The 23735-nt window shown below is 44.1% G+C and overlaps 1 protein-coding gene across 10 annotated transcripts in view; it reads right to left on the bottom strand.

Annotated features, from left to right (window-relative positions):
- The window catches only part of mast2 (microtubule associated serine/threonine kinase 2), a 187253-nt gene that overhangs the window by 15433 nt on the left and 148085 nt on the right, over positions 1-23735 (bottom strand). For all 10 annotated transcript variants that reach the window (XM_083767896.1, XM_083767898.1, XM_083767900.1 and 7 more), the window contains 15 exons: positions 23561-23715; positions 16033-16108; positions 15419-15628; positions 10096-10197; positions 8106-8238; positions 7774-7841; positions 6492-6586; positions 5431-5639; positions 4561-4699; positions 3668-3800; positions 3269-3434; positions 2217-2318; positions 1379-1501; positions 603-712; positions 226-380 (listed from right to left, as the gene is read on the bottom strand). In XM_083767896.1, coding sequence (XP_083624022.1) covers positions 226-380; positions 603-712; positions 1379-1501; positions 2217-2318; positions 3269-3434; positions 3668-3800; positions 4561-4699; positions 5431-5639; positions 6492-6586; positions 7774-7841; positions 8106-8238; positions 10096-10197; positions 15419-15628; positions 16033-16108; positions 23561-23715 — 1976 coding nt within the window. The remainder of the gene's footprint in view (positions 1-225; positions 381-602; positions 713-1378; positions 1502-2216; positions 2319-3268; positions 3435-3667; positions 3801-4560; positions 4700-5430; positions 5640-6491; positions 6587-7773; positions 7842-8105; positions 8239-10095; positions 10198-15418; positions 15629-16032; positions 16109-23560; positions 23716-23735) is intronic.

The raw sequence follows: 23735 nt of genomic DNA, 5'->3' as shown, positions 1-23735 counted from the left end.
AGCTTCAATATTAGATTCCCTAATAGATATCTGAATAATTAAAGCGCAGTATCACAAGACATAAGACATGCATACGTCATTCTACATTTGTTCTCAATAAGTAATGCGAACCCAGTGAATTATTCAGAGACTGTACAGTTTAAAAAAAAAAGGTGAGGATCAGATTAATTTTGAATTTTTACTTTCACCTATAACGATATGCCCAGAATTGGGACATAAACTCACATCTCTGGAGATCCCACCAGCCAGGAGCGGTCTCTGGACTTGAGGCCACTGAGGCTGTCGATGCGCTCCCCACCCTCCTCACTGAGGCTGCGCTTGGTGGGGGGAGGGGTACGCTTCTCCTCGTGGAGGGAGAGGCGCTCCATGCTGCTGTACACCTGCACGCACACACAGAACATGTAACATGTAAAGCAACAACATGTAACTTATGAACCACTAATTATATGATTAGAAGTATTTGTGTCTTATAAGACTACCTCTGCTCAGTCCAGCGTAAAATTAAAAGGTTAACACTAGTGCCAACTGAAGAGCAACTGTGTTTGTATGGCATGAACAAAAGCTACAATCAGAACACTGTGTGTGTGTGTGTGTGCGTGTACCTTGCTGAAGCGAGGAGAGCAGGAAGAGAACTGCCGTAGCTCCACATGTTCATCGTCGTTGGTGTCGTCCTCCTCCTCCGAGTCTACGTGGTGGTACTTGTCTGAACGAGCTGTGCACGCACACACACACACACACACACACACACACACACACACACACACACACACACAAATACAAATTAACCACTTAAAACTATCTACACAGAATGATTCTCTTCACTGAAAACAGGTGATATATGAGCTCACAAGACATTGCGACTTGTCGAATGTTTCCCCTATTTTTACCGAATGTCCGCCTATTATCACATGCCCACAATAAGGCGTCATGTGGTGTCATGTGGTTAAGAGACTAATTTAGTGCCCATTATATACAGTAGTACACAATATAACAGCCGGATGGGAACCGTGAGGTTCCCAGTTCGATCCCGGGCTCCCCCAGAGTTAGTGTCAAAGTGTCCTTGAGCATGACACTGAACCCCTAATTGCTCCCGATGTGCAGATTTGTGCATGGTTTCCTCAGCCATCGGTGTATGAATGTGTGTGTGAATGGGTGAATCTAATGCACAGCCTATGTAGCGTTGGATAAAAGCGCTATATGAATGCACCATTTAACATTATTTGATATATCCTGCATATAATACATAAAGATATATATACACACACAAATCAGTGTTCTGCTCAGCTCTAAATAATTGTGTACAGTCCAAGTGCACTTGTTAACAGAGTGTACGGTGCAGAGACAGACAGACACACACAGAGGGAGACAAGACGCATACTGTCAAAGTAGCTGGTGTCATCCTCCGACTCTAGCTGTGGAATGAACTCTGCCTTCTGCCTCAACAGACTGTTCCAGTCCAGGTCTGTGAAGAAGGCATGCTGCTTCACCTCGTATGCACTGCCTGCACAGGAAGAGACGACCATGGGACGAGGGATGGCATGAGGAGTGATAATGAAAGAGAGAGAGAGGGCAGGAGGTTAGACTTGATTATTTTTCACAACAGTGGCAGCAGTAGGATTTAAATATCAATGTGTGCCTGTTATTACATATCCTCGCTGTCGGCCAGAAAACCTGGATCTACATAATATACAATTTTACAATTTACAATTTAGGCATTTAGCAGACGCTCTTAATCCAGAGCGACTTACATTTAAGCAAGAACAAAAGCATGGGAATACATCACATAAAAGCATTTATCATGAAACATGCGTAAGCTAAGAAGGTAACAGTGGAATATCTATATGATGAAACTATACATACACTATACATAATAAACTATACATATTCACTACTATGCTATACATATGTACTATGGCGTGCTATGACTATATACAATACAATTATAGTGCTGTCTACATAACATGCTATAAGTCTGTGTCAAATGCTATCTAAGCCAACAGAAATGCTATCTAAGGGGTTAGGGTAAGTGCTATGGGCCATGATGGAGTCTGAAAAGGTGGGTTTTCAGGCTACGGCGGAAGATTGGGAGTGATGCTGCAGTTCTGACTGCAATGGGAAGTGCATTCCACAGTTTTGGAGCCTTGGAATATAGTATACAGTATATATAGTTTTGTTCATAATGCCGTTTTCTGTGTGTGTGTGTGTGTGTGTTTTACCTGTGCCCAGTCTTTCTAGAGGGTTCTGTCTTAACAGTTTGGAGATGAGGTCTTGCGCTTCTTGTGGGAGAGCCTCCTCCTCCTCTGGCCAGATGATCTCATCTACAGTCCAACACACAGAGTTCCACTGGGTTTATTTTCGGACTAAAAACTACAAGATAAAAAGCGCAAGGCGTGTGCTGGAGGGAATACTATACAATCCGCCAGAAGGCTAACAATACAACACCGCAATGCACGGAGGCACTTAGACCTTACCTACACACGGCATAAATATGGACAGAGACATGCTCATAAAAAAAGATATACAAAATCAATGGGAGTTTATGATCATTGATTTGCCCTTTCATCAAAAGGAAATCAAAGGGGAACAGAACGAACAGGGAAAATCACAATCGATTTCATCTCTTGTAAGTCATGGCTCTGCATGTAGAAGACGGAACAGCGTCTCCGTGTCTCCACCATTTCTAATGATTAGATCATGTTACGTGTGGCCAACCACCTCCCCCCACCACTACGATACCTAGAAAGAAAGACGTTAATAATGAAATACAGCCTCAGTAATGCCTATATTGAGTAATGGATTATGGATACAACGCAACATTGCACTTGCAAACTTTTGTTTTGGCTCTAGGGACACGTATTTCATAAAATGAATTAACTTGTGATGCTGATAGATAGGATGCAATGTAATCTTGTTAAAGCTAACCTGATTGTTTTATTTAATTCAGCATACCGGTACCTTACACAGCAATTCCTCCATTAGATCTTAGTTAACGCCACACTATATGTTGCCTTGTATGCCCTTTCTGCAGAACATTACAACATTTCCTAAAAGTTCCATATTTGGACCTCCCTTTCCCAGATTTATATAGCCTCTTGTCCACTGCACCATGGAACCATTATAAGCATTCCATGGTTTGGTGTTGTTAGATGGGGAACACTTTATACCATGGCCAGTCAGCATGGCTGCATAACCATGCTCAATCCACTGGGGTTTAATGATGCTTATTGGTTTTACACCCTGATATCTGGCCTCTGGTACTACTACTCACCACTGATGACCTGTCCAAACAGCTCCTCAGGGGTGTCACCAAAGAATGGAGCACAGCCCACCAGGAACTCATAGAGGATGATTCCCATGGACCACCAGTCCACTGGCTTCCCATAGCCCTGACGGAGTATCACTTCAGGGGCAATGTACTCTGGGGTACCGCACACCTGGACAGATGGATACACACGCGTGTGCACACAGTCACACACACAGGAACAAAACTTAGTTGCAAGGTACAAAAGATTATTGCTAAAGAAGATACTATAATACTAGTTTCACATTTTGACTGAACTCACTGATAGACTTCCTACTAGTGAGTATAATTCCCACTAGCCACTTCAAACAGCAAATCGTCGGTCAGAGCTTATTTTCTATGAAATAAATGAACACTAACACGTACCTGTTTATCCAGGAACTCTCTGGTGTCTTTCTCTATGTGTCCTTCATACAGGTTGGTGGTCAGACTCATCAGACCGATCTTAGACAGACCAAAGTCTGTCAGTTTGATGTGGCCCATGGAGGTGATCAGCAGACTGCATGAAGATGAACAAATATTATGACCTATAAATATCCTGGTCGTGGAAGATAAAACAACCCTAGGCAACCTAACTGAGCCACACCAGGAACAGTGCTTGTCGGAAACTGAAACCTATGACTTTAAGAGGAATCAATATTCAGGAGAATCAAGAGGGTGTATTTGTCACTATACTCATACAGGGACAAGAAGTGAAATGCTAGAATGACGAGGTCCACAAGAAGTGAAATGCTAGAATGGCGAGGTCCACAAGAAGGGCTAACAGTGACACGACTCGACAATAACAATGACAGTGGACTTCCCTCTTAGTATGGTCTAATCTCTGTTCAAGAGGCTGGACTGACTGGTTAACTGGTTCAGTCTTTCCTTTAAAAATGTCCGCTGAATGAATGCTCAAAGTTGCTAAATAGGACCAACAGCACTGATATATAAAAGCTTTGCTACTTTATGACCAGTTACTTCCTGAGACATTACTCAATATGAACTTAATGACTTGCCCAGTAAAATATGAAATGCCTGCACTTTGCTGGCTGTGGCATAATGAGATGCTTACAGTATGTTTCCTTGTTGAATGTGTTAGGAAAACAGAGCGAGGAAAGGGGTTATGCTGCTGGCTGTTTGAATGCTACACGAGGGAGTGATTGTCACATGCTTGGCGTGAGGAGTCGGTCGATCACCAATATATCCTAGGCTAAAAAGAGAATTTGATGACAGACATCCATGTTAAAGTGATTATAACTTTTAAAAGTGTTACTTACTTGTCGGGTTTCAGGTCTCTGTGCACGATGCCATAGTTGTGCAGATATTCCAGCGCCAAGACCGTTTCTGCAAAGTACATGCGTGCCATGTCCACTGGCAGGGCTCTTATGTTCTTCAAAAGAGTGGCACAGTCACCACCTACACACAGAGACACAGACACGCTATCAATTAGAGAGACAGCAACAACACGCCAAGAGTAAGATACACATGACGGACAATGACAGAAATTCTTTGAGGTAGCACAGAGAGAGAAAGAAAAATAATGACAATAAAGAAGTGATCACTGAACACAGACAGAGAGCACCATAGAATCAACACATCCTCTGGACAAACAAAACAGATAGATATCGCGTTCATGAGAATGGGACAGGCGGACAACTAGAGAACAGAATGCTGCCAGCCATAGCGGTTTCTGGCGGAGGCATGATTAGCCAGTCCAAATCTTTTACAAAATTCATACTGCTCCACTATTGATCTCTCCAAGTATAGCAGTCAGAGCAGCATTCAGCATTCCAAGGGTACTGTACGTATTTAATCTTCGCAAAGTAATGAGTAGACTTAACATCTTCCACATCAATATTTTCAGTTACTTTCACTATAAAAGGTGGACGCTGAAAGACCACTTAGTTTAGGTCTGCTGAAGGAACACTCGGCTGCACAGTGCACACTAACTGCATATTATATCTCAAAAACATTATAAACAGCAAATGAGCAATGGAAAGTAGTTATTATTATTAGTCATTATTCATAGCATGTTTATGCAATGTGAATGTTATTACTCGATAAACAAACTAAATTCTATAGGATGGTGTAAAGTGTTGGTTGGTGGGTGTCAGGTACCCTCAGCACCCACTGAAACTCCTACCAACCTTCCACATACTCCATGACCATGCATAGGTGTCTCCTGGTCTCAAAGGAGCAGAACATGGAGACCACAAAGGGGTTCTCTGCGAAGGTCAGGATGTCCCTCTCCACGAACGCCTGCTGGATCTGGTTCCTCAGGATCAGGTTCTGCTTGTTGATCTTCTTCATGGCGAAGCGCTGCCGCGTCTCCCTGTGGCGCACCAGGAACACAGCCCTGAGGAGCACAGAGGAGTCAACCACATGTACACCTGCATGCCAATTTGGTATTGCTTGGGGTAGATCAACCCATTTAGGCCTGACCTCGAAATAAAAAAAAAGAAAATCTAAATCCTCCAGTCTTCTGGAGGATTTATTTTTCAAAAATAGCAGACCTACAAGCTTGTAGATCTGCTATTTTTCAATAGCTAAATTATAACATAATGTTTAAAACACCAAAAAGGGTTCCCGCTCAAAATGGGTTAAAAACATTGCAAAAATAGCAGATCTACAGGTACACAACACTTCTTGATGTCACACATTGACAGCTTTTTTTGCCATTTGTCATACAGCAACGGGCTTACAATGGCTTATGTAGGTCAAATCCGATGGAGATGAGAGAAAACCGAGACTGAGAGCAGAGTTATAGCTATATGCAGCTTTTAACATAAATACTGTAGATATATTTATAACTTTAGGAGTAGGAACCTTGCACACGGCAACTTCAAATATCTCATTTGAGATACTGTAGGAGGACCAATGTATAAACTTTGTTAAGCTGTCTTACTAATGCTGTTATTCTTTAAATGTATTTATTTGGTATTGTTCATTAGATTTACCATTATTGCTGCTACAGTCTGAGGAACCAATACAAATAAATTGTACTTTTATAGTATGCACTCGTACACAAGATTTAACCTAATAAAAAACCTAATCTTGAAATAGATACAAATAAGCCCCAACTACGCAACAATGCATACATTCTAGGCTTTAAACGGAGAGATAGCGATAGATAGAAGCCAGCCAGCCAGATAAACAGAATGATACAGAAACAGAACGTTACATAGATTGTTTTTGAGAAACATCTTACCCATAGGCACCATTGCTGATGAGCTTGATGGTTTCAAAGTCCTCTTCTTGAGGTGGTTTAGTTTTAGGGGGTGGCAAGGCTGGGACTCCTCGACCCTGGAAAAAACACATGCATACATACATAAATAAATTCTAAGAATCTCTGACTGTCCGCCGCAGTCTGAAAACTCACCTCTTCAGACTCCATCTTGGCCCGTAGCACTTGCCTCAAGGACCTTACAGTCGTATGCAAAGGCTAAACTTATGTCATTTGAATTTATAATTTAGCATTTTATTAGATTTGTAATTTAACATTTTATGTAGACGTAGCACAAAACACTCTATAATGTATACTCATGTCATAGCCTCACTGTACCGATCTACTGTTCGGTACATATCTGTAGATATTAGGTTCTTAGCTTGCTTATGATTCTTGATTACTATTTCTATGTATTTGATGTATTATCTTGTGTTGATCTTGCTTACTGTAAATGCCTCTGGATTAAGAGCCTCTGCTAAATGCCTACATTGTAAATTGTAGGGTATGACTGTACCAGGAATAACTCAACTGTACCAGGAATAAACCAACTGTACCAGGAATAACTCAACTGTACCAGGAATAACTCAAGCGCTGTCTAACTGATTGACCTGAAACGTGGCGTGTGTTCCGGTGATACCCGAGGAAGGTATAGTGCAGTAGTGTGGTAGAGTGTGAATCATAGACTGTAAAAAAATATGGACAAAGCGTTCCCCGGGTCTAACATGGACGTAAAATGAAGCCTGTTATTCCTGCACTGTAAGTCGCCATCTTTCTAGATCCGTTTGGGCCCAGCTGGCCATTGGCTGGCTCCAGACACGAGGCGGGACTTCCCCCCCTTCTTCTCCGTTGGTTTTTATTTTGACACGAGTGGGAGGGGAATCCCGATCATAGACTGTAACGATAGCCACGCCCCTCAGAACATGCGCGACTTTATGGTAATTTTTTTTAATAAATGGGAATTTTCCAAAAAGAATATTATGACATTAGAAATGAGACTTTAAACTAGTGACTGGAAGCAGAAAGTATTCATGACCATGTTTATTAAGGTAATACAGTCTAGGTGAAGTTGGGCCCAAATACATGGACTTCTATGGGGCTATGGGTTTTTCTGGGTCCAATGACAGCGCCACAACAGGCCATTATATGAACTTTCAGGAGTTTCAGGCTTCACAAAATATGAAAAAAAGATGGTCGAAACCTCTGAAAAGTACGCTTTTATTTGTTAATAATTAACTGAATCGTGAGAATAAGTGTTGGAACTCACATCTATCGAGTCGTCAGTCTCCGGAGTGTCTGGGTTGCCACTGTCATAACTGCTCAGCTGGGCCATTTCTGCAGACGCACAAGATGAAGAATTTAACCAAAGAAGTTAACCAAACCAGAAAACCAAAGATAAATGCTACTAGCTAGCTCTCAGGCATTAACCTACATTTGTCTAAATGTGTCCCCTCAAGTTAAGTCATTCCATTAGTAAACTACTTACTTTGAAACATTAGTGGTATATGATATATTAAAGCACATTTTTCACCACTCCAACTGATGGTGCATGCATACACACACACCCACACCCAGGGAAGAGCCGATGCTATAGCATACCCTCCAGGGGGTCCCTGGTGAGGCCCAGCTGGCTGATGATGTATCTGGGGATATCACACTTGATGCCCTGGCCCTCTTTGGCATGGCCCTCTGCTGCCTCTAACAGGTGGTAGAACTCCTCAGGATTAAACTCCTACACACACACACACACACACACACACACACACACACACACACACACACACACACACAGAAGAAGATAGAGAGAGATAGAGATACAGAAAGGAATTAAAGAAAAAAGAAAAGTGTGAAAAGATGGTGTGAAGTTGGCTTGCTGGTTATAGAGATGGACAGACAATGTGACACAGAGAGACTGGTACATGGCACAGAACAACATAACCCTTAGAGTAAAAGATCTTCAGTATAACTAATGTTTAGGCTAGATTGTGGGGGTTCATGAATTCACAGTACAAACCATCGTCTTAAACCAGAGCCATACTTAGGTGTGCGTTGCTAAAAGCTCAAAAGTGTTCTGAGTTTGTATTGTAGATCATTGCATGTTTTTTGTACGTGACACCCACACGTGGCACAACCAAGTATATATCTGCGTGTCCTCCGACAACGACATAGGGCCTATTGCTGTTATTTCACCCCATGACGCGCACACGCACACACACACACGTGCCCGCGCTCCAGGCAGTGCTGCAGAGGGGGCACTTCCATTTGTAAAAACCCGTCTCGCATGGTGTTAAGAGCATTACTCAAAGCTACAGTTGTACAGTAAGAACGGTTCTGTACTTCGCTCTCCTCTATTTCTCCTCTCTACTATCTGGACTGTGCATCTGGACTCTGGAATGACCTGCCTGGCGAGCCGCAACCAAGCAAGCATAGTCTCATCTTTCATGTCAAAAGGGTAACAAAGTAAAACTCAATTTTTTTACACCATGGTGCCAAAGCGCACCACAAGCTCAAGCTCTGTAGGCAATGTTATCGGCGTTACTACACAAAGCTGGCCATAGTGCTTTAGCACATCGTTGGTGATGTGTAGGCATTGTTCAAGACTGAATAAATGTTTCCATTTACATTTTTAAGATGCTGGCTAATATACGGTATGTAGGGGATGTAAGCCAGTTTGACAGATAAGTGCTAATTAAATTAGCCAACTGTCTGAAAGCTTTTTTAATTGCGCAGGGAAGCCACACTGCGTCTTGTTCAATACGGTGTGAATGTCTTTACTGTACCATATTGTCTAGTATTGATCTATTTATTTTCTTCCTTCCCTCTTCTAATTGTATGGCTTTTAAACATAAAAATCTGAAGCACTTTTACAGGTGTTTTAAATGAAAGTTATTGTCCTTCTTCCCTCCCTCCTCCCATTGGCCACTCTCTCCGTCTCTGTTCATCTCACAGCCTCCACCTGCTCTAAAAGACAGGCTGCTTAGGGTTGGATGTGTCTGTCGGGCACCATGTCTGCCACAACTCCCCTAACGCTGGCAGGGCAGAAAGCGTGAACTGGAGGAACGGTTGGCCTTATAATTTACAAATAAATTGCACGCGCGCGCACAGTGCACGCACACGCGCGTGCACTGTGCACTGTGCACACACACACACACACACACACACACACACACACACACACACACACACACACACACACACACACGACTTCCCAGTGGAAGTCCATAAATGAACTGCTCTGCTTGAACACCTCTCACTTAGGGCTGGATAGTTTTAAATTGTTTATTAACCATGCGTGCAGAATCTGCAGATTAGTTCTCCACTATAAAAAAGCTATTCCTTGGAGAAAAAAAAAATCCCCACAGGAATGGACATAATTCCACTGTAATTTTACAAACCCAACTCAATTTGCAGTAATAACATTGGTGCTTAAAATTGAAGTATCAACTGAAGCATAACAAAGTTAATAAAGTAAGAAATATACTGTATTACACAAATATAAATTATATGAGAAAAGTTAAATAACAAGAGAAATTAGTGAAAACAAGCTCAGCCGTTGTAGATTGGCGGGGTTAAGATGCGTATTTCTTACCAGACACTCCAGGAGGCGTGCGGGCCGGGCGATGATTATCATGAGCTTCCTCACCAGCTTTGTGACGAAGGTAACCTCCACACTCTCCGAGCGCTCGTGGGCCTGGACACAGCACACACACACACACACACACACACACACACACATTGAGAGGAACTTTAATCATAGTAATTTTCAGTTGAACTTGAAGTTATACATTGTCCTTTGTGTGTTTTACGATAGCTAATGAGGCCAGGGCTCATAAAATCCTAGCCTTTACATTAGTGCACACAGGCGTATATATATATAAAAAAATCCTCCAAGAGATGTGTCAGTGTTGTTACAAACCATGTATGTTGGACGGTCCCAAAATACATTATCACTTATCCAATATTCTGTCATTTCATTTATATTTTATATTTTTTATTAAATCACGTGTAAATATTTCATCATCACGGCGTAAGCCTATATGACCTTGGGGAGGATGGCAGCCGTCCTTGCATTCTGTTCACGCTTGTAGACTCAAAGGCGAGAGAAGCGCGGCAAGGGCAAAAGAACGGAAGGGTCCAGAGACACACAGCGGCTCCCTTGGCCGGGTCCCGCTAATGGAAATGGGAATGACCTCAGCCATATTCCCCAGCATTTACCGTGAAATGTCTTGTCAGTTTGGAGATGGTGTAATTTACCCTGCAATCTCCAGCAGCTGGCTGGAGACGGCTTCCTGGAAATAAGGTGGAAGGAAGGATGTGTGTGTGTGTGTGTGCGCTTGTTCAGGGTATGTATGTGTACTGTGTAGACATGTGTGTGGGCGTGCGTCAGTTCAGGACATTAGGGAAGGCTATAGCATAATCAAACACCCTGTAAGACATGCAGCACACTGGAGAGCAGAGGGTGTGTGTGTTTGTGTGTGTGTGTGTGTGTGTGTGTGTGTGTGTTTGTGTGTGTACTGTATACGTGTGCTCGCAAAGCAGGCCTATCTGACTGTATGTGTCATAGCAGTATAATGGAGAGGCAGAGCTAGTTAATAAACAATGTCTCAGCCAGGCCAATGTGTGTGTGCTCTGTGTGTGTGGCTAATAGAGACATGATGGCAGGCATGCTGACAGACAGACAGCTGGGCACGAGCAAGGCCCTGGGGGCCCCAATCAGACCCTGAATATTTTATAACGGTAATGAAAGAACCAAAGCACTGAAGATGGTGTGTGTGTGTGTGTGTGTGTGTGCTAAATACTGTATATGCAACTAGCTGTGCATATATAATGTGTGTGTGCGTACTGTATGTGTCTGTGTGTGTGGGTGCGTGTGTGTGCGTGTGTTTACGTACATGCTCATGCACTGGGTGGGAACATGCATGTGTGCACTGACTGTATAAGTCAGTGATCATTGAGTAATGGACAGCTAAGGGACTGGCTCACATTGTGCGGTGGCTAATTAACCAATCTGTCTGCGTGCGTGCGTGTGTGTGTGTGTGTGTGTGTGTGTGTGTGTGTGTGTGTGTGTGAGAGAGAGAGAGAGAGAGACACAGTGAGACAGTTCTACACTGCATAGGGTGGAGTGTCCCAAGTGAGAATGTAAATGTAAAGTATGTGAGAATGTAAAGTATGTGTTAACAGCATACTGATTTTCTGCCTTTTAAACTCAGCCACAGCTTAATGTTTCTTTACGACCATCTTGAGGTGGGAGGTAGAGGCAGGGTAGTGTATACAAAATAATAATATACTGTATATGAAAAGAATACTGTAAATCTTCCTTTTAAATTAATATTTAATTCTAATTTAGCTCCAAGAAGTGATTGCCCTTTCATTTGGTTAAAGTTGCTTTTAGAGTATGCAACACAGTCCGAATCCATGGCACTCCAGTCTAGGGTACAACTTGTGCCGTGGTCACCACAGTAAACCACATACAGCTTCAGTATGGGTCTCAGTTGGCCCTCAGAAAGCAATCGTCAGAACCCTCCAGTTTAACAACCCAGCTGACAGAGTGAGAGATGTGCAGCTCTGTTTGGCTTCACTGACAGCGTCTAGAACAGATAACCAGAGCTGAGTTAGCAGTATGGCTGACACTCCGTCTTCCCTGGCTCTCTACCCTCAGGTGACCTACAGGGGTGTAATGGAGGCTCCCAGGGCCGGCCTGGACGGGGGTTACCATGGTGATAGCCAGGTAGGTCACTCACTCCCCCCCCCCCCCCCCCCAGGACCGGAACGGAAGGATGGATGGTGGGGAGGGGAGGGCGAGGAGGAGAGCAGAAGAGAGAAAGGTGGAGGAGAGGTGAAGGGGGAAGAGAGGAGAAGACGGAGAAACAGAGGGGAATAGAGGAGAGATGAGCTGGACTCCTGTGGGCTCTGTAATGGGGTCGTGACATGGGGTGATGAAGGAATGGATGGCAGGATAAGAGGAATGGATGATCTGGGTGGGACCGTGGGAGGAGGGCTCAGGCTGCATCGAGAGGTGAAAGCTAAGACAAAAGGACACTTGTATTTAGAACAGGTGTGTTAATCAAAACACTGATGTCAAGAGTACACGGGTAGTTTGCCTATGCCTCTCCTTACAAAGGAATTACATTATAAATACTACTACTACTACTTTCACATCGACAAACTACTACTACTACAAGCAGAATTTTCATAGGCTCGAATACAAGGAAGGTGGGAGCTCAGGTGGGAGCAATTTTGTGTTGATCCTTTTGTGAAATTAGTCATGAAGGGTGTTCATTTCCAATTAAACCATACTAAAACAATAGGAGCCAATACGTCCAACTTCAGATCACGGTCTTCTAAATGTTTGACTCAAATAGTACAGCTTGAAATATCTACAATATATATGCCACTAAAACTATTGCCCAAAAAAACCCTTCCAGCCACAGTAAAGACTATCCAAAACTGATTCTAATAATCCCTGAAAATAGTTGTAAAAAATAGAAGTTTCAAAATGATGAATATAAAAAGTGTACAGCATCATACAATGCTCAAATCAATTGTTCCAAATCCAATCAATATAAACAAATCACATGAGACAAATTGTCTTACAGTATCTAAGGATCCATCAATTAACGTATCCTAACTTATTAATATGCTGTAGAACTTGGAGAAAGCTTGGTGTTTCCTTGTTTAAGAAACTTTCTGAAAACTTTCTTAAACCAATTCAAATGGCTACACAATATAAATTGAACTCAGGCCTGGCGAGAAGTGTAGCTTACTGTAAATGCAGAATATTGACAGGACAAGCAGAAATTCTTTGTCATGTTTTCATGGGTACCGAGCTACTATTTTTTGTTTCACCAGGTACAGTTGTACCTGTTCTCAAGTCTAATTCCCGTCTAAATCACGTTTCACACGTTGTTCAATTCACCAATTCAAGTAACAAATCATGTTCCACGTGGACGACACTCAACCGAACCAACGGCAAACGGACTCAACTGTGAAGTCGGCGTTGGCCTCGTCCTCCTGTGGCCAGCCGTGCGTGAACACCTTCCACTCGCTCCTCCTCATCACCTCCTCCAGCACCGCCTCCTCTTCCTGCTCCAACCTCCTCTGCCACGAGACGCGAGACATGGCCTCACCACCCCCCCTCCGAGAGAGAAAACGCGGGGTTCCCATAAAGCGACGTAGAGAGGGAGCCCTTCCGTCCGCCGGCGCCTCACTGCCTCATCCCGTCCGCTGAGCGTTGGGGTTCCACCTGCCCTTTTCTGCCGGCTTCTCGAAAAAAACAATACCGCCAAACAAAAACAATCGACAACCGCGCCAATTACAGCCTAACGAGTGATGTCATCTTCACGCTCTGTGTCGTTTGTTATCTCGCTCTCTCACGTGTGTGGTGGAAGATTTTGAGAGGGGGAGGGGGGGGCTCCTCCAGATGTGCCTTATAGGAGAGTTTCTCCCTTGTCTAGATCTCACACGCTCTAAAAGCATTCTAACAGGCTACACGCCCAGTACATACACATTCAGACCTCCCCACCGGCTTGGGACGGTTTCAGCAGCCAATCGAATGTTGTGGAATACCTACCTACCTAACCCCCCTCCCCAAACCCTCCTTCTGCACCGCCTCCATGCCTCGTTCTCTACGTCGCTCAAAGCCCCCTCCATCCCTCCCTCCCTCTATTTTTTGTCAGAGAGAGTCATCCGTCAGCCCTGGTGACTGCTGGAGTGTGAAATTAAAATCAGGGTGGTGTGTGTGTGTGTGTGTGTGTGTGGCTGTGTGCGCGCACACATCTGTATATGCATGTGGAGGATGCAGTGTGTGTGTGTGTGTACATGTGTGTGTGTGTGTGTGTGTGTGTGTGTGTGTGAGAACAGAGGGTACTGTAGATATGGGGCAACTGGGAGCCATAATGTCACTCTCCAAGCCCCCAGGCATGGCAAAACTGAGCTAATAGAGATGTCACCACTGCAGAGCACACATGCTTACAGCCAGACACACACACACACACACACACACACATACACACACACACACACACACACACACACACACACACACACACACACACACACACACAAGTGTAAGCATGTGTATCCATACTTGCATGCACCAATGCACACACAGCCATACAGTCTCATACAGAATAACACGCATACACACAGTCCTAATAACTGATAGTATGTTAATTACAGACCATCTTGCCATGAACATAGCATGTGGTATATTGTTAGGGGACGAGCCCACGGGGTATAGCAGGTGTCATTCTAATGGTTTAACCGGCCAAAGTAGCCTCCTCATCCTATGACATCACAGCCTGCTGCTGACAAACAGCCACTAACTGCCGTATAACGATGAGGGAATGAAGGGGTGCGTCACTCAGTGAGTTGACCCACAGCAAGTCAAGCGCGACCGTCTGGGTGAGACGGACATATGATGTCTTACTCAATGTCCCTGATTCAGTGACTGGATGATCCTGCCTTGCATTCAAAGTGCTTCAAAATACTTAACCCATCTATCTATGCGATCAATACCTATTGCTCAACATATCGGTTTGTAGCTGCATCTCTGGTTCCTATACTATGTTCAATAAATCTATCAGTGTCAAAGTATCAAACCCAATCTACAGTATAGGGTTATTTCTTTGTAAAAAACCAAACAAACAAAAAAACACTGCTGAAATTCCCATTTCTAAAGTGTCTCAGATTCACTGGAACCTCCTTCTAAATCATGTTATACTGTAAGCGACAATGGGCTGCATTTTACTTACATCTGGCAGAGGTCAAGAATAAGTATTGTCCCCTTTGATTCCCTGGCTTGAGCTAGATATTCTTGAATTCATGGACTACCTTTTGGGGGAGGGCCGTTACATGCGGAGCAGTGACAACTGACAAGCCACCAAAATAGGAGTCAGTAACTGTCCACTTACATCTTGCAGCAGCTTCTCCAGGTTCTCCTGAAGCTCGTAGAAGTAGCGCGAGGTGATGAGGCCCTCTCGGCTTTTCTCCAGGCAGTCTCTGGACAGCTCTATTAGCTGGTGGTGGATGAAGCTCAGGACCCCGTCTGCCAGGGGGCAAACCTTGTCGGGGGCCGTGGAGATGAGCAGGTCAGTGAGGCGCTCCTCCATTTGAGCTGTTGCCTGGAGGAACAGAGAGAGAGAGGGAGGGAGGAAGAGAGGGAGTCAGTGGGATTGGAGAGTGGGATTTTGGCCGGGTTGGTGGCGGGGGAAAGGAGGGGAGAGAAGGGGATGAGTCACACGGACAGATGCATGAGCAGCAAGGGCACCTTATATTTGTGTACACACATACACAGAACTACTACATGACACAGGCTTGCAGAGTATACTTTCAGTGTTTCCTGTATGTCATCCCCTTCCATCTCCTAATTTATACTTCGGTGACAAAATGTCACATTTTCAACTGGAAAAGTTTCAATGCATCACAGCTCATCTGAAAAGAGGTTATTTTTGTCGAAGCACCTTTTGTCACTGAAGCATAAAACACTTCAGGCCCACCTCTGCTCTGTGCCCCTATATGTACGTACCTTGGGGAATCTCTCCTTGTACACATGGTTCATCATCACAATCTCATGGTCAAAGGAGATGGGTGATCGCCCGGGGCTGGAACAGAAAGAATGACACGCACACGCACACACACACACACACACACACACACACACACACACACACACACACACACACACACACACACACACACACACACACACATATATATAAGTGTGGAGAATCACTGGTGGTCAGCCAAGCCTTAAGAGAGACACTGAGATCCATAATGTACAATTGGTCAGGATTTTCATAAACCTACACCAGGGATTCCAAATCTGTGTGTGTGCGTGCATAGTGTACATGCATGTGTAAGTATGCAGTGTGTGTGTGTGTGTGTGTGTGTGTGTGTGTGTGTGTGTGTGTGTGTGTGTGTGTGTGCTTTCAATTTGACAGATAGGCGATGGACGGGTCGCCAAAGAGATCACTGATATAAAAAAAAGGAGTGGAGATTGCACATGCTCACAAGACCTAAGGGTGTTAATCTTATGTGTGTGCATGTGTGTCAGTGCACAGGCAGGTCACAGAGGTGTAAAGTGAATTCTCTGACAGCCCATACTACAAAACCACCCCGATATGGCCATGCACCGTTGCACATGGACAGATATAGGCACAAAGGTAGCGTCTCAAGAGACCTCTGGCCACAGCCCCCCCACGTCCCCTATGGAGTGGAGTGTATGACAGTAGGAGAGTGACAGCGAGGGGAGAGGGATGGGGTGATAGACAGCTAGACACACACTGTGGGTAGTTCATTGGGCCTGTCCACTATACCAGACTGGAGTGCTAAAGGTCAGCTCTCAAGGGGGTTTGAGTGAGAGCAAGCCAATGTCCAGAGAGAGACACTGATGTGTATTTTAGTCCATATTATTAGACCCCAAAGAATACAAAACCCTCTATCTGTTCTTCATCTATCTCTCTATCTCTTTTAAACTCTTCTCCTTACAACAACCAAAACGCCAAACCCCAGAAAAATGCAATGATCACAGAATTGGTGTGAAATTCTGGAGATTGCATACTGCAGATGGACCAAAAAAAACCCAGAGGCTACAGAATACAGATGCCACGGTATGAGTCATCCCCGACCATGTGCACATTCGCATGTGCGTGCACGCACACACACACACAGGAGGGGTGAGGTAATGCTTTAAGTCACCCATGGGAAGCTCAATGTCCAATTACCGAGCCTAATAGAAATGAGAGCATCGTGACATACGAGCACAACATCATAGAGGCCGTTTATCAACATGCCAGCACACAGGTAGCGTGTGTGTGTGTCCTGTGTGTGTGCACACACACACAGGACATTATTATAGAGTTCTCAAACTCTGCCCGAACCCGACCAGGCCAGACCTGACCCGACATTTTAGGGCCGGGCCGGGCCTAAAATGTATGCTAATCAGTAGGGCCGGGCCGGGCCTAGGGCTCCATGAAAAAAAATATATTTTTTGAATTTGTTTAGAATAATAAAAATAATAGTTCTGTTCTGTCTGTTTGTGTGTTTATCTATTATGAAGATGGTGCTGACTGGCGTTTCACTTTTACTCTGTGTAGAGTTCTCAAATTCTGCACAAACCCGACCAGGCCCGACCCGACCCGACATTTTAGGGCCAGGTTGGGCCTAAAATCTATGCTAATTAGTCGGGCCAGGCAGGGCCTAGGGCCTGATCAGTTAGGGCCGGGCCTTAATTTTCGGGCCCGATGAGAACTCTAATGAGAATGTCAAATTTGTTTTTATAAATTAGTAATAATTCATAATTAATACTTCAAATTTCAACTTCAGACACAAATTATTATTTCTCATGTAATAAAATCCTCAGTGCTAATGATGAATACTGAATTAACTCTAACCACTTTCAACCTGGCGTACCTAATTTGGGCATGTCATTATACAGTAGGTAGGAAATGTTTACATTTAGTTTCCAAACTAAAAAGTACCGGAGACACTGATCTACAGTACAAGCTTTGTATGATGAAAATAACAGATATACAAGTCCACAACAGGTGGACTTGCAACGCATTGTGGGCTTATATACACTTATACGTGTATAGGATTTAAGTAATTCACACTTAACTCTCTAGCACTGTTTCCCAAACACTGTCAGGACTCGGGACCCATTTGTGGTATTTTTTGTTTCCTACATGTAGTTTTGAATCATATTCACCCCAAGAAAATGATGAATTAAAAACAAAATTCTATGTTTTTTTTTTTTCATAAAGAAATAAGAAATTCAATAAATTAGAAAAGAAAATAATGTTTAAGAAGTAGCCTAGTGAAAATAGCTGATCTACAAGCTCACAATGTTGCGCGAAGTGACGCGCTGTGAGCTTGTAGATCAGCTGTTTTCACAAATGTGGGTCCTCGGGCAAACGTCGAATTTCCCTTTTGGGTCTCGAGCTAAAAAGTTTGAGAACCACTGCTCCAAAGAGTGCAAAAATCCTCACGAGAGCTAAATTAAAACGGAGGATCATTTTGGTGTGCGACATGCGTCTCGTCTCGTGTCTGTCATACTGGAAACAAAACCAAATCTCCCGTCCAGCGGCTGCTGGAAGAAAAAGGTTAGTGGTGACAGAGATGGATGAGCGGCCAGCGGCTTCTAGGTACGTACTGCAGGCTCGCACTTCCATTTCCACAGAACACTTGTCCTTTCCTTTGTCTGCCCCTCTAGCTTTGAGCGCTGCCTGCCGTTATTAAATAAAAGCTCCCGTTTCAAAACCAAGTTGTACTGTAACTGGGATGAATAACGTCAGACAGCCAGTCAAAGGCTAATTAGAGAAAACAGCCCATATTTCTCCTGTAATGGGAAATAAAAATCAGCTCGCGGCGATCCCTGCCAAAAACGATTTCTGTCATTATTTTGAGAGATGACCTTTTAGATGAGGTTGTATGTGGAAAATAATATGTGCAGGACTTTTTAATGCACTTTTTAATTTTCTTTGGTCTGTTTTGACCAGATCAGTTAAAAAGTTATGAGCATAATATCTCGCCGCGTTAACATCTTTTAAATGAGACCATGTATAAAAGAACTTATAATATGCAGTATTACCCTGTGGTGTTTTATAGCTAATGTGTGAATATTGAAATCTAAAATGGCGTCATCTTTTTGACTAAACGGTGATGTCAGTCCTGTGACAAAGGCACTAAAAATGGAAAAAGGAGCTTATTAGCCAAGACAATAAACGAAGTAAATCAGATGAGACACGCGATGACACTGTAACGGAGAGAGACAGAGAGAGAGAGGGAGGGAGGGATAAGGAAGAAGCCGGAGAGAGAGAAATAACATTGGTATTTCACAAACTGAGGAGGGCGACTCGGGAAATGAAGAGCCTAATTGACCGTGACAGAGAGAGAGAGAGGGAGAGAGAGCTGGGCAGGCAGGGAGGGATGAGAGCATGTGTGTGCATCTATAGTATAGTAGACTATGTAGGTGGTTGTGTGTCTGTGAGTGAGTGCATATTGTTGTCTTTGCGTGTGTGTGTGACTGTACATGTACACCATTGAATGAGTATGTGTGCAACGAATAAGCACCTCAAAGCTCCTCTGTTGAGAGTGATAATTCCCTGGATGAAGGTCCCCTGGAGCTTCAAAGCTTTGTGTAGAAAGAACACACTGACCTATAGTTAACCACCATCTCCCCTAGAAGCAGTGCTGTAGACTGTAGTCTAACCATTTTCAGACGGTATACCATAATTATTCCATGCGCAACGTGCATACGCTCGCACGTGGTCAATGGATGAACTGATTAGCAGACGGCATACTTTTTTTCTTTTTTACTTTGGCACGTATGTAGTGTATGACAGTAGTACACACCATTGCCTAGCTAACTGTGAATAGCACAATTCATATCTAGATACCAACAGTATAAACCCTGGCTATAAATCAACTTGGGACCAATTAAGATTCTTGTCTGATTTGTTAACCATTCATATACGAGAAAATAAAGGTAATGTGGTGTTCATGCAATAGCAACGTTAGGTAAATGCTTGCCTTGGTCTGTCAGAAATGATTACTATTAGTCAACGTGACAGCAGGAGAATGAGCAACGACGCGTAGTGTTTCCATCATGATTTATCGCTTGAATTCCTTCATGGACATTTTTTTTTAATAATAACACTCTGCTTCATACGAGCGTATGTACAAAATGTCTCGAAATGTATCAGAATTTGCATAAACACGGTTGCAGATGGAAACTTAGCCAGTGACATTGTGTCTGTCATTATGATACACTGTGTCCTGGATGAGAAGTCACTGTGTGTATGTCACGGGACATGAGGCTGCTTGGGCTGTTCATTAAACAAACGCACTGTAGCCACAGTTGGATATGACAAACACATGATGGATGGATGAGGGTAGCTCATTTCTACCTCCGGGGAGGAGTGGAGGGGCGGGAGAGACAAAGGAGGTGGGCAGAGACGGAGAGAGGAGGGCGGCGAGGGAGTTAGTGGAAAAATGGACAGGTACTGTAGATAGTAGACGGACGGACAGTTAAAGAGACAGTTTGACAGGCAGGTGGAAGGACAGAAAGACAGCATGTACTGTAGATAGATGGATAGATAGATCGACAACTAGAAGTAGGACAGACGGACAGAAAGATAAAAGACGTGCACGGGCTGAGAGAGGAGAGGAAGTAAGGGAACACAGGGAGGACATAAAAAAAACCTGATGGGGAATTAGGGAGGCTGCTAAACGAGTGGAAAATACATCATCCCTCACAGCAGGTCCATGGAATTAGCATCTAATTACTTTCTCTCTCTCATCTTCATTATTCCTCTCACATGCACAGTGTCTCATCTTCCTTCCTTCACCCCTCCTTCTCGGGCTCAATCATTATCCTTTTCTCTCCTTTTACTCACTCACTTCATTTCTCTCTCTCTCTCTCTCTCTCTCTCTCTCTCACACACTTCTGCCCGATTTATACGATTTATAATTTGCGTGCCAGTGTTGAGCACAAAAATAAACTATCAACAAGCTCACAATGTGTTGTAGCGTAACACGTTGGAAGCTTGTAGATCAGCTATTTTCGTAAGTATAAATAAGGCTTCATCTCCCTCTCTCTCCCCTGCCATTTCACATTTTTTTCCTCCAGTTTACAATAGATGAGGTCCTTCCCTCGTTCTACAGTAATCTTCTGCTCTCTCGATTATACATCACTTCTTGGAGACGTTCAGCAGAGCGGATTAGAAGAAGCTGTTAATATCACACTCTCTTTCAGTCTACAAATCTAATAAACAGCTCCAATGGTGGCATTCTGACCCTCTACAGTTCCTGGAGAGGGGGGTGTATGAGCGTGTGCACGTATGTGTGTGTGTGTGTGTGTGTGTGTGTATTCAAAGTTCATCACAGTGTGAGAATGCCCTCTCTCTACCTCAATTTAGTTTCATTATGGTGTTCATCTCTGTTAACTTTGCCTTTCACTCTAGCCATGTCTCCTGTTTGAAAAATCCATCTTTCGCCCTCTGCTCTTATTCCTTTTTCAAAAAAAGAAAAAGAAGAAACCTTTCACCTGAGACACTGAGTTATTCTTCAACTGGGATGAGAGAGAAAGAGAGAGTGAGAGAGAGAGAGCGAGAACGAAAGAGCTGTGTGAGAACTGAATAGGGGTAAAATGTATTCAGGTATCCTGTGATTCAAATAAATCTGTGTGTGTATGGGTGTGCATGTGTGTGTGTGTGTGTGTGTGTGTGTGTGTGTGTGTGTGTGTGTGTGAAAGTGTATACGTGTGTCCGTGTGCTAGGTGGATAAGCAGAAGATGCGACTGGGGAGATTGCACAATGGCCGGTGTCTGTCTAATCAGACACAAATCTGCTTTCCCCCATTCAAGTTTTCTTCTCCTTTCATCTCCAAGGATGAGAAGTTCAATATCTTTCCATGAAAGACCAGAGCGAGGAAAATGAATAAAAAGACATTGTGGCACATAAGCGAGCTTGCCGAGTTAGGGGGGGGGGGGAGGGGGGAGAGAGAGAGAGAGAGAGAGAGAGAGAGAGAGAGAGAGAGAGAGAGAGAGAGAGAGAGAGAGAGAGAGAGAGAGAGAGAGAGAGAGACTAGAGAGGCAGACGGGGAGATAGAGGACAAAGGGAGATGCAGAGAGAGTGAAAGAAGAAAATAGGTTTTAGAACGATGATAGAAGACAGGAACGGACAGACATAATGAGACGAGCCAAGACACCGGAAGCAACGCCTGACAGGAGGGTGATGGACGGAAACAGAAGGATGGAGAGATTGAGTGAAAGGTCAACATAAAAAGACCGCCGACAGCTCAAGACAAAACGATAATGGGAAGCTGGCGGTTAGGTAAACAAATATATACACAGTATAGAATCTGGGATGTTAATTTAACTCTGAAAACTCTGTAAAAACTGACCTGTAAGGGGCCATTTTCACATCATCAGATTAACACTCTGTCTTTAAGAGTACCCAGGTATCCAGTGGCAGACACATGGACAGATGTTGGAGGCTGAGCATCAGAGATAAGGTGTTTTGGTGAAAACTGATAAGAGTGGTTTTTGCTGCCAAAGTGGAGAGTTCACGCTCACTGCCAGGTGTGTCAAGGAGAAGACGTCTGACCTTTCTGTTGGCAATTTCTGACTGACACACACATGCACAAGCAGATGCATGGACGTGTGCACGCTCGCACACACACACACAGTGCAATGCGAGTAAGTATACTGTAAGTGATTCAGACAGACAGCCAGAAGTCACAAGATTGTTGGAGTGAGATGTGGCTAGCTAGCCAACTAATTTAGATAGATAGTACAGTTTCATCGTTTCCATCCATCCATCCATCCATCTTCAACCGCTTATCCGTAGTCGGGTCGTGGGGCAACAGCTCCACCAGAGTGCTCCAGACTTCCCTCTCCAGAGCAACATTAGTGACTTCCTCCTGGGGGATCCAGAGACGTTCCAAGGCCAGTGAGTCGATGTGTTTTCTCCAACTGCGCCATGGTCTGCCCCGGGGTCTCCTCCCAGTGGGACGTGCGTCGAGGACCTCCCTAGGGAGACGCCCGAGAGGCATTCTAACCAGATGCCCGAACCATCTAAGCTGGCTCCTTTCCAGGCGAAGGAGCAGCGGTTCTACTCGGAGTCTCTCTCTCGTGTGTGTGTGTGTGTGTGCGTGCTTGCGCTTAATTAGAATGTGACCCCATGTCATTTTATAACAAAAATAAATTTTCTAGAGGTAAGCAGTTTCTTTTCCCCGAGTATAAATTCTTCAGCTGGCAACGGCGAGATTTCCCACACGTATAACACTGTTAACTTAATCATTCTTCCTTGGAGCACAAAATTGTCTTAGTGTCGAAGCAAGGTGTGGAAACTGGGTTTTTGCTGGTCCCTTGCTGGCATGTAAATGCTACACTGGGAGCTAAAATTATGTACAACATTATTGTAGTACTGGATATTACAGTCTCATGAAGCATTTATCTCAGTGTTGATATCATGCTGATATTGTTGCTGTTGAGTGGAAATCTTGTATGTAGTTTGTTTTTGTGCTGCAGTGAGTTTGGGAGCTCCTCCTACCTGAGGCTGCGGGAACGAGGCCTCATGGCGGGGGAGCGGCGTCCCTCCTCGTCAGTGATGCTCTCCGAGCTGAAGTGCTTGGTGAGGAAGTGCAGCTCGTCGGGCGTGGGCTGGAAGGGCAGCTGGTGCAGCTTCTCCTGAGATGAACAGGAGGACTGTGAGAGGAGGAGCAGAG

This window comes from Protomyctophum parallelum (genome assembly GCF_964188405.1).
Source record: "Protomyctophum parallelum genome assembly, chromosome: 6".
Lineage (NCBI taxonomy): Eukaryota > Metazoa > Chordata > Actinopteri > Myctophiformes > Myctophidae > Protomyctophum > Protomyctophum parallelum.
This window is presented reverse-complemented; position numbering and strand designations above follow the sequence as displayed.